Source organism: Salmo salar, chromosome ssa29 (assembly GCF_905237065.1).
Source record: "Salmo salar chromosome ssa29, Ssal_v3.1, whole genome shotgun sequence".
In the NCBI taxonomy this organism is placed as follows: domain Eukaryota; kingdom Metazoa; phylum Chordata; class Actinopteri; order Salmoniformes; family Salmonidae; genus Salmo; species Salmo salar.
The window spans coordinates 20,923,458-20,938,667 of NC_059470.1; the positions used below are offsets into that span (position 1 = coordinate 20,923,458).

At 41.4% G+C, this 15,210-nt stretch overlaps 1 protein-coding gene across 3 annotated transcripts in view; it reads left to right on the forward strand.

Moving 5' to 3' along the window:
- The window catches only part of gnal (guanine nucleotide binding protein (G protein), alpha activating activity polypeptide, olfactory type), a 67,604-nt gene that overhangs the window by 28,379 nt on the left and 24,015 nt on the right, over positions 1–15,210 (forward strand). For all 3 annotated transcript variants that reach the window (XM_014181226.2, XM_045711020.1, XM_014181227.2), the window contains exon 5: positions 4,811–4,908. In XM_014181226.2, coding sequence (XP_014036701.2) covers positions 4,811–4,908 — 98 coding nt within the window. The remainder of the gene's footprint in view (positions 1–4,810; positions 4,909–15,210) is intronic.

A 15,210-nucleotide genomic window follows, 5' to 3' on the forward strand; every position in this document is an offset into this window, starting at 1 on the left:
TCCCTGTATCTTCTCCCTGTAAACACATAGTACAGCAGCATCTGGGCTGATACAGGCAGCAGAGCATATGAACTGGCTCGGTGTCCTCCCGCTTCTTTCCTCCTCCACTTATCATCTTCCTGTTCCCGCGGTAAGATCATCAGCCTTGACTAGGAAACTGCCCTGGCAGACAGACGCACTCTACTTTGTGGAGAAAGAGACATCCTGACTCTGCTTTGTGGAGAAAGAGACATCCTGACTCTGCTTTGTGGAGAAAGAGATATTCTGACTGCTTTGTGGAGAAAGAGACATCCTGACTCTGCTTTGTGGAGAAAGAGATATTCTGACTCTGCTTTGTGGAGAGCGACATCCTGACTCTGCTTTGTGGAGAGCGACATCCTGACTCTGCTTTGTGGAGAAAGAGAGATCCTAACTCTGCTTTGTGGAGAGCGACATCCTGACTCTGCTTTGTGGAGAAAGAGAGATCCTGACTCTGCTTTGCATGTGGAGAAAGAGATCCCCACTCTGCTTTGTGGAGAGAGCGAGACATCCTGACTCTGCTTTGTGGAGAGAGCGAGACATCCTGACTCTGCTTTGCATGTGGAGAAAGAGATCCCCACTCTGCTTTGTGGAGAAAGAGACATCCTGACTCTGCTTTGTGGAGAAAGAGACATCCTGACTCTGCTTTGTGGAGAGAGCGACTCTGCTGGGTCAGTACATCCAAAATGTCACCTGGAACTAATGGGGGCAAAGAGGAAGTCCGAGAGGTGCGGTTGTGATCATATACAGAGCTGTATTTCAGTGGAGACATTAAACCTGGTAAGTGACGCTTAGTAAGTCGTTTTGGAGCGCTTTTTATTTGTTCTGAAATATCATAGGAACTATGTAGGATTTTTCTTTCTTGTAATTTGCACATTCCAGTGTGTGGAAGGATGTTTTTTTTCTCTGATGGCAGCTTTGAGGCGTGCGTGGTGAAAACCTTTCTCTACCACTGTATGAAAGTAAACTATGACAATATGACTAAATGTCCTCCTACTGTGTTGGATTTCTGGAAAATGGTTGACACATGGTAGATAGTAGGGATGTCCATCTTTTCCTTTTAAGACCAATCGATACGTTTCTAGATAGATGGGCTCTGATATGATACAGGAACGATACGTTTTATACTGAACAAAAAATATAAACACAACATGTAAAGTGTTGGTCGCATGTTTCATGAGCTGAAATAAAATATCCCAGAAATATTCCATAAGCACAAAAAGCTTATTTCTCTCAAATTTTGTGCACAAATGTGTTTACATCCCTATAAGTGAGCATTTCCATCCACCTGACGGGTGTGGCATATCAAGAAGCTGATTAAACAGCATGATCATTACACAGGTGCACCTTGTGCTGGGGACAATAAAAGGCCACTCTAAAATGTGTTACAGAACACAATGCTACAGATGTCTGAAGTTTTGAGGGAGCACACAATTGGTGTGGTGACTGCAGGAATGTCCACCAGAGCTGTTGCCAGAGAATTGGATGTTCATTTCTCTACCAACGTCGTTTTAAAGAATTTGACAGTATGTCCAACCGGCATCACAACCGCAGACAACGTGTAACCATTCCAGCTATGACATCCACAAATGACTTCTTCACCTGTGGGATCGTCTGAGACCAGTCACCCGGGCAGCTGATAAAACTGAGGAGTATTTCTGTTTGTAATAAAGCCCTTTTGTGGGGGAAAAAGTAATTTTGATTGGCTGTGCCTGGCTCCCAAGTGGGTGGGCCTAGGCCCACCCATGGCTGCGCCCCCTGCCCAGTTATGTGAAATCCACAAATTAGGGCCTAATACATTTTATTTCAATTGACTGATTTCCTTATAGTAACTGTAACTCAGTAAAATCTTTGAAATTGTTGCATTTTATATTTTGTGCGATTCGTTTTGATTAGAGAACGAATCGATGCGATATGATTCGATGCACTAACATTTGTTGCATAAACACATTTTCCATTGTACATTAACATCTGCTGCTGATGGAGCTCATGAGCTGGGCCTCTCTGAGCTGGGTCTGTCTGAGCTGACCTGTGTGTGTGTGTGTGTGTGTGTGTGTGTGTGTGTGTGTGTGTGTGTGTGTGTGTGTGTGTAAATGATGTATGTCTATGGTGTATGTACTATGTAGGCAACTGATCTGAGCTATAAGGTAGACTAGGGATCTACCAACCCACTACCAATAAGATCGTTTTTTTTTTTTTTGTCCCCCCTACTTTGGTTCTGAAATCACCATCACCCACTAATATGTAAATATTTGTTTACAAATTAGCTATGACATATGAATATATATATATAGCACAACTTTGGATTTCACCCCCATCTCAAAATCCAATTGTTTTGACCGTTTGGAAGTTTTAATGAAGTGATCTTCTCTCCCTTCGGCCATGCAGTGTGCCCTTGCAAAAGTGATTGTATTCCCCATTATGAAATTATAAGCTTTACCTTGTACAGTATCTAAAAATAGCATATACACTGATTTGTTTAAAGCAAAACTACCAAAACTATTGCCTATGGTAAACCTGAACAATCAAAATAAAATCTATTGTAAGTCCTGATCAGAAGGTATAGCCAGATGAGAGTTGTAGCTTACTTTCTATTCCGGTAAAACATCATTTTCATCAGCACATAGATAATAATAACCTAGTAAATGATATAGGTTGTCACTCAACTCATAAAGCCTAATATCACGCAAGCCATTTTGGGGTGCAACACAGATGTGCAAGATCAGGAACAGGCCGCCTATCTTGCGCTGTTCAGCCTGCGAAGCTGGGCACAGTGCGCAGTTTGACTAGGCTACTGAACAGTGAAAATTGCCTGGGGTTGTTCAGCATGCAGAATTACTTGTAGATTAATGACTGTCAACAGTTACATGCAGTTCGACACTAAAGGAGAGAAAGCATCAGTTGTCACAAATAAGAATTAAAAAAAATATATATTTTGGAAGATTCAAGTGAATTGCATGCTACATTTGGATCGGTTTGGGGGCTGCGGACCGATGCACTTGTAACTTTAAATATTTGAATTGGGAAAACAATGTTATATCCCTAGTAGACAGCAGATACATGGTCGATACTGCGCAGTGGTTCAGCGCAGACTGTTTAGCAGAATCGTGAACAAGGCTGGATCAAACTTTGCTCAAGCCCTTGTTGCATCGGCGTTAGCGACTTTAGCAGGCGTTGACATTGTCCGGGTCAATTAAAACAAATTGTTGGACAAGCAGATTATATATTTAAGTTGTCTGAATGGACAAGTAAAAAAATCACAATATCAAAAATGTGCCTGCCACGGTCAGAATTGGATCAAAGTGCGACGGGGGGCACGTAAAATGTCTGCCTTCTCCGGTGCCATTTGTCCTCCCAATCTTTGCAGAGCGCATCGCAATAAAATTATTGTAGGCCTTCATTGACAGGCATGAGCAGTCTTTCAATCATGCAGTCGCGTTCAATCATGAAGTCGCGACATACGTTTTTGAGATCAAAGCGAGCCACTTGTGCACATTTGTTGATATTCATCGCTAGTTAGTGAGTTATTTGCCCAGTTATAACAAATTTTAGGTCAGCAATGAAAATCCCGGAAAAGTCATGGTGTTGGCATCACCTGCGTATGTGCCAGTGGGCTGCTGCCGGGGAGGGGGAGAGAGTTGATGAAACCAATGCTTCATACTCCGGCTGTAAAACCGTCTCTCAAGCTCTCAAAATTGGTTGTTGAGAAATAATGTCACTGTTTTAGCAAATTTTTGGGGTTATTGGGACAAGTGAACTTGTTGGGACCAGTGACTTTCGAAAGTGAATAATCTGTCCTACCTTATTCGATGGACAAGTAGATAAAAAAAGTTAATGTCAAGCCCTGTTTAGCATTTGAGTTTGTTTTGAGTGTCTGTTGCCATTTGTTTGCTTGTGTTGTGGTTATGTGATGACCCCACAGGGGGACTAATTATTCTATACCAATCTCTCGACTCTCTCTAAGGAACGAGCCTCTTTTTTCTCAGAACCTCCCTCTCTCCTCTGTTCGTCTTCCTGCCTCCAATCATCCCTACCTTCTCCCTCCCTCCCTCTTTCCTATTGGTATACTTCTGAGGCAGAAGACAGCAAATAGTGTGTTTTGTGTTGTGTCCAAAAAAGCGTTTTGGATTTTAGCGCTTGTTTAGCGCTGGTTTGTCCCTAAAAGTTCAGCATTATATTGACTTGTCTTTCTCGGTTTGGATATTAAAAGTTCATCTATATACAGTATGTCTCTCTGGCTCTCTAAAAGCCACTGGTATCATGTGAGATTAGCCCTGTCCTCATGATACAAGTTCCCTTCCCAACCCTCCACCACACACCTTCTGTCCTTACAAACCATAGACTGCTCCTCCACTCACTAGCCCCTCATTGAATTGGTAATTATGGGGATGCTCTTTCTCCGCGAGCGGTATCATTTTACCCCCCTTTTTCTTGTTTTTGTGTTCACGCTGTGAATGGATCAGACGTTTTCCACCTTAGTTTTATTTATTGCATCCCTTACGACCAATCTTTTCACATGGTGCAACACGTGAATAATGTATGATGGAAGACACTTGTGATCATCTAACCTGCTGCTACAGAAGACACTTACATGAAATGTACTTTCATCTATCATGCAGATATACATGGAACTCAGAGTGGTGATAAGTTGGCTCTCTTGTCTAAAACAAAATCCCCTGTTGAAGACACTGCTTTGACAGCACAGGTTTCTCCCTAGGCTGTCACGTGTCTCTCCTCCTAACCCTGTCCCTCTCTGTTTTTCCCTCTTTTATTTTAATTCGTGGAAAAACAGGAGTTCTTCGAACATGCCAAGCAGCTCTGGGACGATGAAGGCGTGAAGGCGTGCTTCGAGCGCTCCAACGAGTACCAGCTCATCGACTGCGCACAGTAGTGAGTAACCCCCCCCCCATCCCTCGTGCCCTCCCTTTCTCCCATCTCATCCTTTTTTCCCCATCCATCCCTCCTTGCCTCTTTCATCCTCCATGCCAGTCATTCTCCCCCCGTCTTCATCCTATCTCCCCTCTCTCTTGTCCCTGTGGACTCCCCGTCTCTCCACTGACGTTGCATGCAAACTATTAGAATTTTATCAACCAGGAAATGGAGAAGCGATTTCTACATAGTGCAACTTCAATTAAGCCGGTCCAGTTGTGTTACGGTGAGAATATCCATTGTGTGTGCATGAGTGTTACTCAAGCATCCTCTTTAATGAAAGCTGGGTCCTTACAGATGTAGTAACTTAATTTGAGCCAGTTTTCTTCAGCAGGAAAATAATCCTGTAGCAACAGGAAATGTGGATTATAATTAATGGATTTTTTTGTAGGAGTTGATACATATTTAGTAAGGGAAAGTTCTCCACGTTGATCCAATTAAGATCCTACAGCTGTAGAAGAGTTCTGCAGTTTCCATCCAATCACAGCCCTGGGGTGCTTTCTCAGCCAATGACGTGTCTCTGTTGACTCTCCTCATGTGTCCTGGGCCCTCACGGCATTCTGATTTGGCCTTTTAGACCTCACATAAGCACCCAAGTCCTCAGAGGTGCTCCTTAGAGATTCAATGGCGGATTATGTTTTAGGCGTTTGTGTGTGTGTGTGTGTGTGTGTGTGTGTGTGTGTGTGTGTGTGTGTGTGTGTGTGTGTGTGTGTGTGTGTGTGTGTGTGTGTGTGTGTGTGTGTGTGTGTGTGTGTGTGTGTGTGTGCGTGTTTGGGCGCGTGTGTGGAAACAGTACCAGTCAAAAGTTTGGACACACTTACTCATTTCAGGGTTTTTATTTTATTTTACTATTTTCTACATTGTAGAATAAAACATCAAAACTATGAAATAACATAGATGGAATCATGTAGTAACCAAAAAACTGTTAAACAAATTAAAATAGATTTTATATTTGAGATTCTTCAAAGTAGCCACCCCTTGCCTTGATGACAGATTTGCACATTCTTGACATTCTCTCAACCAGCTTCATGAGGTAGTCACCTGGAATGCATTTCGATTAACAGGTGTGCCTTGTTAAGTTAATTTGTGGGATTTCTTTCCTTCTCAATATGTTTGAGCCAATCAGTTGTGTTGTGAGAAGATAGCCCTATTTGGTAAAAGACCAAGTCCATATTATGGCAAAAACAGCTCAAATAATTAAAGAGAAACGACAGTCCATCATTACTTTGACTGACCTTCATGTCTTAATCTGGAAAATTTCAAGAACTTTGAAGTGCAGTCGCTAAAACCATCAAGCGCTATGATGAAACTGGTTCTCATGAGGACCGCCACAGGAAAGGAAGACCCAGAGTTGAAGTAGCAGACACATCTCAACATCAACTGTTCAAAGGAGACTGCGTGAATCAGCCTTCATGGTCGAATTGCTACAAAGAAACCACTACAGCATTCTGCAGCGATACGCCATCCCACCTGGTTTACTCTTAGTGGGACTATCATTTGTTTTTCAACAGGACAATGCCCCAACACACACGACCATGCTGTGTAAGGGCTATTTGACCAAGAATGAGAGTGATGGAGTGCTGCATCAGATGACCTGGCCTCCACTATCACCTGACCTCAACCCAATTGAGATGGTTTGGGATGAGTTGGACCGCAGAGTGAAGGAAAAGCAGCCAACAAGTGCTCAGCATGTGTGGGAACTCCTTCAAGACTGTTGGAAAAGCATTCCATGGGAAGCTGGTTGAGAGAAAGCTTTGCACACTCTTGGCAATCATCAAGGCAAAGGGTGGCTACCTTTGAATAATCTCAAATATAAAATATCTTTTGATTTATTTAAAAAAAAAATGGTTACTACATGATTCCATATGTGTTATTTCATAGTTTTGATGTCTTCACTATTATTCTACAATGTAGAAAATAGTACAAATAAAGAAAAACCCTTGAATGAGTAGGTGTGTCCAAACTTTTGACTGGTACTATATGTGTATACACTTTTTTGTGTGCACTTCGCAGAACCCGACCCCTTATTTGGTCTTTATTTGACCCTCATTAATAACCATACCATTTCCATAGGCGACGGTACAGCCCATTATGCAACATATATATTCTAACATATTATGCATGATGTGCTTGAATGAGAAGCACTCCTTTGTTTAGGAAAAGCGCTACGGACGCCACTTGGCTTACCGCGGTCTAGTCTCTGTTTGTGCGCCCCTCTTCGCTGTGAAGCAGTGTATTATACCCCTGGCAAATACTGTGACTGTGAAATACACACAAGTTGTCCTCTTCTAATCTCCAGTCATTCTGTACATGGCAGCGGGTTGTGTCGAGTGGAGTGAAATATGTGACGTCAGACCCCCTTGTTGTTCCTCTCCCAGGAAGTCACCCATTATGCTGAGGCTTACTGAAGGCAGACACACACCCATCTGAGTGTTTGCTCTGGCTGAGTGTGTGTGTGTGAGAGCATGTGTGTCTGTGTGTGCGCACGCACATATCGCTCAATGCCATGACGCACAGTAGCTCCACTGTATCCATGTTCAACTGCTCACTGGCTATCTCGTTTCCATTGACACCCATTGGGCTAGGAGGAGGAAACTGCCATCTGTGAGGGCCCATAACTGATGGTTAGCGCTAAGTTAGCACAAGCTGGCATTTTGACCTCATGTTCCTGTCCGTTTAGCCGTAGCTAGCATGATAGCATGTTTCTTCTAGTCTGCTCACTTTGTTTAGCTTTAAAGGTAGTTTTAGCAATATCACATCATCATACTGAAGTCAAATCTGGCAAGACTGCCACTATTGGCTGTTTTAAAATCTGTTGTTGATGACTGTAAGCAAGAAGTCGCCCTTCTGTTATGATTATGTCATATTGCTGAGTCTTTAAGTTGTGATCGTCCAGTGGTAGCTGGTTCAGAACACATTGTATCTAGGCAGCCAGCATAGCCTACCCTCTTCTCTGTGCTGAATTTAGCCTGTGTAGTATCCAGGATGGCTCCATGGTGCTATTCTTAAGTCCTCCAATGACTATGTAAAGCAATGGAAAATGCTCAGTAGTCAGTGTCTGGTAGCACCCCCTTTTCCACTTAACTTTTTCAGTTAGCCGCTGCTATCTCTCAACCCCAATTTAAACTCTAAATGATTATGGGCAGATAGACAAGTCGGCAGATCCAAGTGCTTGTGTCAAAGAGGAGGCCCATATTGACATTCCACAATCCTATAAGCCAATCAATACCGATTGTACATTTAGACTGTACATAGAGCATCTAGGTTTTTTTTGGGAGGTGGGGGAGATCCGTTTTCTGTTTCATCTAAATTGATTTCAATGTTCTGTTCCGTTGTACAGTTTGGAGCCGTTGGGCTGTGCATTGATGCATCGTTGTGTGCCTTTGAAAAGCCCATAAATGTCATGGAATGGCTAGTTTGTTTCATTCCACTTTGTTTATCCATTGGAGTGTTGTCAGGAGATTGACTCAACTTGTTCTGAAGTGAAGTGTCTTGTTTAGTAACAATCGTGTTACGTATTTACTTTACTTCCTACTATATCAATCCCCAAAAAATGGTCAGTTTGTAGGCGTATCACACTGCATTGAAACTACAGTGACCTAAATGCCATGTACAAAACGACCAAGCAACTGGTATAGGGGGGCAGTCCAACATTTTGACGACTTGCCAACAACTATACCAAAGATTCTTATGTTTTTCTAGTTTTCTATATCATTTGTGAGAATACTGTACTGTAGCTTGAATCCTAGCATCTAGACACACTGCCGCTTGTGTACCATTGAGTTTATCCATAAGCTTGCTGTATATTTCGGTAACTGATATCATACAAGTACACAGAGGATCCTCTTCCTCTTACTCTCTGGTAATGTTGGCTTCAGGCTAGTCGATTACTTTATCCTAATATACAAAACGCTGAGATTTAAGCTTGTCGAAATGGACCCCGTCTGTGACTTCAGGTTTTGCATAAAAACAACCTAGCGCAATAGTTACTGTAAGAAAAAGAAATAAGAATTGGCCTATGCAGAATTATTAAGACTTTTGTGCTTTATGACACACTGAATTCCTGACACTCACTGAATGTCTTAACTTTTGTTTTATGCTTTTCAATTTTTATTATGCTCTTTTACTTTTCATTGTAGACATCTTGCATATTCACACTGTTAATTAATGGTGGCAACGATGTACATTCTATGCATGGACTTGGTGGTGTGGGGTGGCCCTGAGGGCTGCATTGCATAACTGGACTTGCTTATGGACTATTGTTGATCTATGGATTGGTGTGAGAGAAGTCTCCATGATAATGTGAAAATGTCATGTGTGTCTGAACCTTGTTTTTAATAAAAACAGAATTTCCACAACAACATGTATACAAATATACACATAGCAACCGTATGTTGTGCTCTCAAAGCTACACAGCAACTCCCCTCGAGTATGTCACTGATGCTCAAGTAGTCATGTATTTAATAGCTACCATCGCCACAATAGCAACAACATCGCCACCTCAGCAACAACATCGCCACTTCAAAAAACATTAGCGTTAGCACGATAAACGTTAGCGTTAGCCTAGCACGCTAAAGCTGTCTGCGCTAGCTGCATATCCTGGTTTGTGTGCTCTGTGGGCAGTAGGAAGCAGAGGACACTGTTGATGGTGCAGGCTGATAAGGCCTTAATATAGTCCTGTGGGAGCACAATAGGAATCCTGTTCTGACTGGCCTGTTCTGTTCCTAGCTGGGGAGAGCATTGTGCATGCTCGCTCACGCACGCTCTCGCTCGCTCGCTGTCTCTTGCTTTCTGTCCTCTCTCGCTTTCTTTCTGTCCTCTCTCGCTTTCTTTCTGTCCTCTCTCGCTTTCTTTCTGTCCTCTCTCGCTTGCTTTCTGTCCTCTCTCGCTTTCTTTCTGTCCTCTCTCGCTTTCTTTCTGTCCTCTCTCGCTTTCTTTCTGTCCTCTCGCTTTCTTTCTGTCCTCTCTCGCTTTCTTTCTGTCCTCTCGCTTTCTTTCTGTCCTCTCTCGCTTGCTTTCTGTCTCTCTTGCTTTCTTTCTGTCCTCTCTGTCTCTCCTCTCTGGCGCTCGCTCGGTCTCTCCTCTCTCGCTTGGTCTCCTCTCTCGCTTGGTCTCCTCTCTCTGCTCGCTCTGGCTCTCTCTCTGTTCTGTCTCTTGCTCTGTCGCTCTCTCTGTCTGTGTGTCTCTCTCTCCCGGCTAGCCAAGTTAATCTAGTTGGTCCTATGTGGAGATTGTTTTTCCTTGCCCAAACCAGGTTGGTATAAGACCTTTAGTTGAGTTAAGGTTTCTGTCTCGGCTGTATTTCACCCTTAATTCTGGTAATCCAGTGAGTTTGGTATGAACTTTGGCTGAACACATATAGCCTACATTTTACAAAATAAAAATATCAGAACACAGTCTTGAGATTTCAATTTGAGATCAAGTATTGTTTTTGTTGAAGTGGGTGCGATTTGCTTGTTTTCTCAATGAACTCAGGAATATCAGATTTCCTATGCAAATATTTGCCATACAAGGCAGGGCCGGAATAGTCCTAGAATAGTCACAGTAAGCAAAATTACTTTGAAAAGACGTATTTTACAGACGTTGAAGTTGGGTTCAATTTCCGTTCTAAATTAAAGGTATTTTCCGTATTTTTTAAATACATATTTTCCAGGACGTTGAAAAGGTATCTTTTCCGGATGTTAAATAATACGTATTTCCCGAAATCAGATTTTTGGTTTTGAATGAAAGTTGAAAATAAGTAATTTATAGACTTCTATGATTGGACCAAATCAAGGCTGTTCTAGACCGGACAAAATCTGAACCAAACAAAAACGGACCAAAAACAAATATCCGTGGATGTGGATATCAACGCCGGTCCTGAGCTGCACCAAAAAAAGACGTCCGTAAGGCATCGGCCCATGCTTACTGAGGTGTTGCCTGAAATGGAATTTTAGGAATGCCCATATATCTACTGTATGTGGTAAGCCTACCGGTTGTAAAACGACATCCAGACAGGACCAAAAAAGATGTTGGCTCGTGCTTACTGGGGTGTAGCCTACAATGTCGGACCGCAATATCATTTTATGAATGTCCATCCATGTGGTCGGCCCACCGTTTTTAAAAAAGGCCATTGAATTCGCTTTATTAATCCTGATTCCTGTGACTAATCAATTTGGCTAAATAAACTCTGAATATCTTCTACCTAACTTTATCAGGAGTTATCGCGAGCATATTTGCAATGTGTTTACACAGCGGGAAATGCAAGAGTATTTTCTTTTTCACTATGATCAGCTTGTCAAAAAATGTACAGATACAAACTTGAAACCACTGATCATGACAATGAGGTGAAACTTCTGGACAAAAGTTGATTGTCCATTCAACTTTGACCTGTCCTGTTTTTAGGATATGTTTGTTAACATGACAGCACATTTTTTTATTTGATTGAGCGCCATTAAGGTTAGCCTATTTGATCAGAGAAACCTGCATGATGTAAAAAGTGTAATTCATACATTGTATCTCCAGCCTGTAGGCTACAGAAAAGGTAACATACTCTTTCTACCATATCCTAGATCTGCTACATCATTTATGTTTGATAATCTTTTTTGATGGAACGTTGGTGGAGCGCTGCAGAGATCCCGAGTGGCGCAGCATCTCAGTGCAAGAGGCGTCACTACAGACCCTGGTTCGATTCCAGGCTGTATCACAACCGGCCGTGATTGGGAGTCCCATAGGGCGGCGCGCAATTGGCCCAGTGTCGCACAGGTTAGGGTTTGGCCGGGGGTAGGCTATCATTGTAAATAAAAATGTATTCTTAACTGACTTGCCTAGTTAAATAAAGGTTAAATTAAAAAAAAGATGCATCTCTCCAACAGCACCCTGTAGAGACGCGCTGGGAATAGACAAGCTAAATCATTTCCCCGCTGCCTTTGACAAAGTGGGCACTGCTTATCAAAGGGCGGCATCAACGCTCACCTAAAAAGCCCACATGCCACTGGTTGAGAGAAATTGTCATTGGCAGAATTTTGTGAGGTTTGAGGTGCATCTTGGTCAGTATAGCTCAGAAAATGCCGCCCTTGTCAATCTGCCGCCATAGACGGCCGCCTAATCCTGCCTAATGAGCGGGCCAGCCGTGATACAAGGGCTCCCTAGCATGTGCAATGCAGCCCAATTACTCAGTACAGTTGAATTCAATCACACTATGTCATTGTCCTACCATACTGTTCATGTGGTTCTGCCGTTGCACTGGACTTCTTCCAGATTATACAAAGAGGTGGCACTCACACAAGTGTGTAGCCTACACACCGGAGGTCCTCTGTACAGTAGCTCGTTTGGTAGAGCATGGCACTTGCAATGCCAGGATAGTGGGTTCGATTCCCGGGACCACCCATACGCAAAAAGTGTATGTACACATGACTGTAAGTCACTTTCGATAAAAGCATCTGCTACATGGCATATTATATTATTGCACAGTGCCCTTATACTGCCTGACTTGTTTTAAAGACCATTGAGTTATTTTTAATTCTGATTGGACCATGGTGCTTGCAACAGCAGGGTGGTACTGACTCCTGCAATAGGCCACATACTGGATATACAGTTAAATACATCAAAATGACCATATATCATGATAAACTGTTCATGACAAACTGTTCCCACCCCTCTTGTTGTTGGAGAGAATTTTGCAGTTTTAAAGCTAATTTTCTTGCAATTCTATACATTTTACCATGTCTAATGTGTATTAATGCGAAATTTGAGTAACAAATGTTTTTATATGGATTTAATATTTGTCCAATTATTGGGTATGTGCTCAACCCATAAGCATCAGAAATTGTCCTTATTTAGCATATCAAAATGCTGATATGTACCTCAGGCAAGAGCATATGCATTGTATGTGCTGAGAAAATATACTATGTAGGCTGAGTGTGAGTGTCATTCCTCATATAGGCCTATCTGGACATTGTATGTTCTCTATCTCAGGATATCTAATGAGTCAATATCCAGCCATACCATGTATGATATCCAGAGGCAATCCAAAAATGATTTGTGACAAATTATTGAGTATGTGCTGAAAACTCCGAAATTATCCTTATTTTCAGCATGTCGAAAATCCTATCAAGATCCGGATATGGACCTCAGCCAAGAGAAGCCTATCTGAAATCAAAATAGCTTCATATCTTGAATGTGCTGAGAAAACACATGTGATGTATACAGTCAGTTTTTGTCAACATGAAGAGAGAAAATAGAATGTCACATATCTCAGGATATTGAATGAGTCCATATACAGCCATAGGAAATGTCCATGTGTAATATTCTGAGTAATCCCAATATCATACAGTGCCTTCAGAAAGTATTCAAACCCCTTGACTTATTCAACATTTTGTTTTGTTACAGCCTGAATTCAAAATTGATTAAATATATGTTTTGTTGTTGACATCTACACACATATACCCCGTACTGACAGTGAAAACATGTTTTTAGACATTTTTGCAACTGTGTTTTAATATGAAATACAGAAATATTTAATTTACAAGTATTCACATCCTTGAGTCAATACATGTTAGAATCACCAGCAGCAGCAATTTCAGCGGTGAGTCTTTCTGGGTAAGTCTGTAAGAGCTTTGCACACCTGGATTGCACAGTATTTGCACAATATTATTTTCAAAATTGGTTGAGCATTGCTAGACAGCCATTTTTTAGGTCTTACCTTAGCTTTTCAAGCAGATTTTGAGTCAAACTGTAACTCGGCTACTCAGGAAAATTCACTGTCTTCTTGGTAAGCAACTCCAGTGTAGATTTGGCCTTGTGTTTTAGGTTATTGTCCTTCTGAAAGGTGAATTAATCTCCCAGTGTCAAGTGGAAAGCAGACTGAACCAGGTTTTCCTCTAGGATTTTGCCTGTGCTTAGCCCCATTCCGTTTCTTTTTTATCCTTAACTCCCCAGTCCTTAACGATTACAAGCATACCCATAACATGATGCAGCCACCACTATGCTTGAAAATATGGAGAGTGGTACTCTGTAATGTGTTGATTTGGATTTGCACCAAACATAACACTTTGTATTCTGGACAAAAAGTGAATTGCTTTACCACATTTTTTGCACTATTACTTTAGTGCCTTGTTGCAAACAGGATGCATGTTTAGGAATATTTTTCATTACAGGCTTCCTTCTTTTCACTCTGTCAATTCGTTAGTATTGTGGAGTAACTACAATGTTGTTGATCCATCCTCAGTTTAATTGCTGTGATTGGAGAAAACTATGTAATTGTTTTAAAGTCACCATTGGCCTCATGGTGAAATCCCTGAGTGGTTTCCTCCCTCTCCGGCAACTGAGTTAGGAAGGACACCTGTATCTTTGTAATGACTGGGTGTATTGACACACCATCCAAAGTGTAATTAATAACTTCACTATGCTCAAAGGGATATTCAATGGCAGGTTATTATTTATTTTTTTCATCTACCAGTAGATGCCTTTCTTTGCAAAGCATTGGAAAACCTCCCTGGTCTTTTTGGTTGAATCTGTGTTTGAAATTCACTGCTTGATCTTACAGATAATTGTATGTATGAGGTAGTCATTTAAAAATCCTGTTGAACACTTTTATTGCACACAGAGTGAGTCCATGTGACTTGTTAAGCACATTTTTACTCCTGAACTTATTTAGGCTTTCCATATAAAAAGTATGGTTGAATACTTATTGACTCAAGACATTTTAAGCTTTTCATTTTTAATTAATTAGTAAAACTTTTGAAAAACTTCACTTTGACGTTATGGGGTATTGTGTGTAGGCCAGTGACATAAAAATCTCAATTTAATCAATTTAAAATGTTGGATGTAACAACAAAATGTCAAAAGTCAAGTGTTGTGAATATTTCTGAAGGCACAGTACATGTATATGTCTAAAAGACACATCTGGATTCATCATTTGTAAGGATATGGTGCAAATCCACAACTCTAAATATGCATTTGGAAATGGTCTGTATTTTCTAGAATATCAAAAACATGTCATGTAAAGATATCACCTGATATGGACCCTTTTTTGACAAGTGAATGCTTACTGTAACAACTTATGACATCCTATGACAGTTTAGTACAGCTTAGAACTACAGATGTTACTCCAGCACGATACAAGCTACAGGTGTTAGACCTTAATTTGACTAATATTGTCATAGCAAAATAATCCTGCAGCAACAGGATTTGAACATTTAGTTCATAATGTTGCTTGATCAGTGGTTAGGATATTAGCTGGCCAAAAGTAGGCTACATAAAAAGTGCAATACTGTTAGTGTG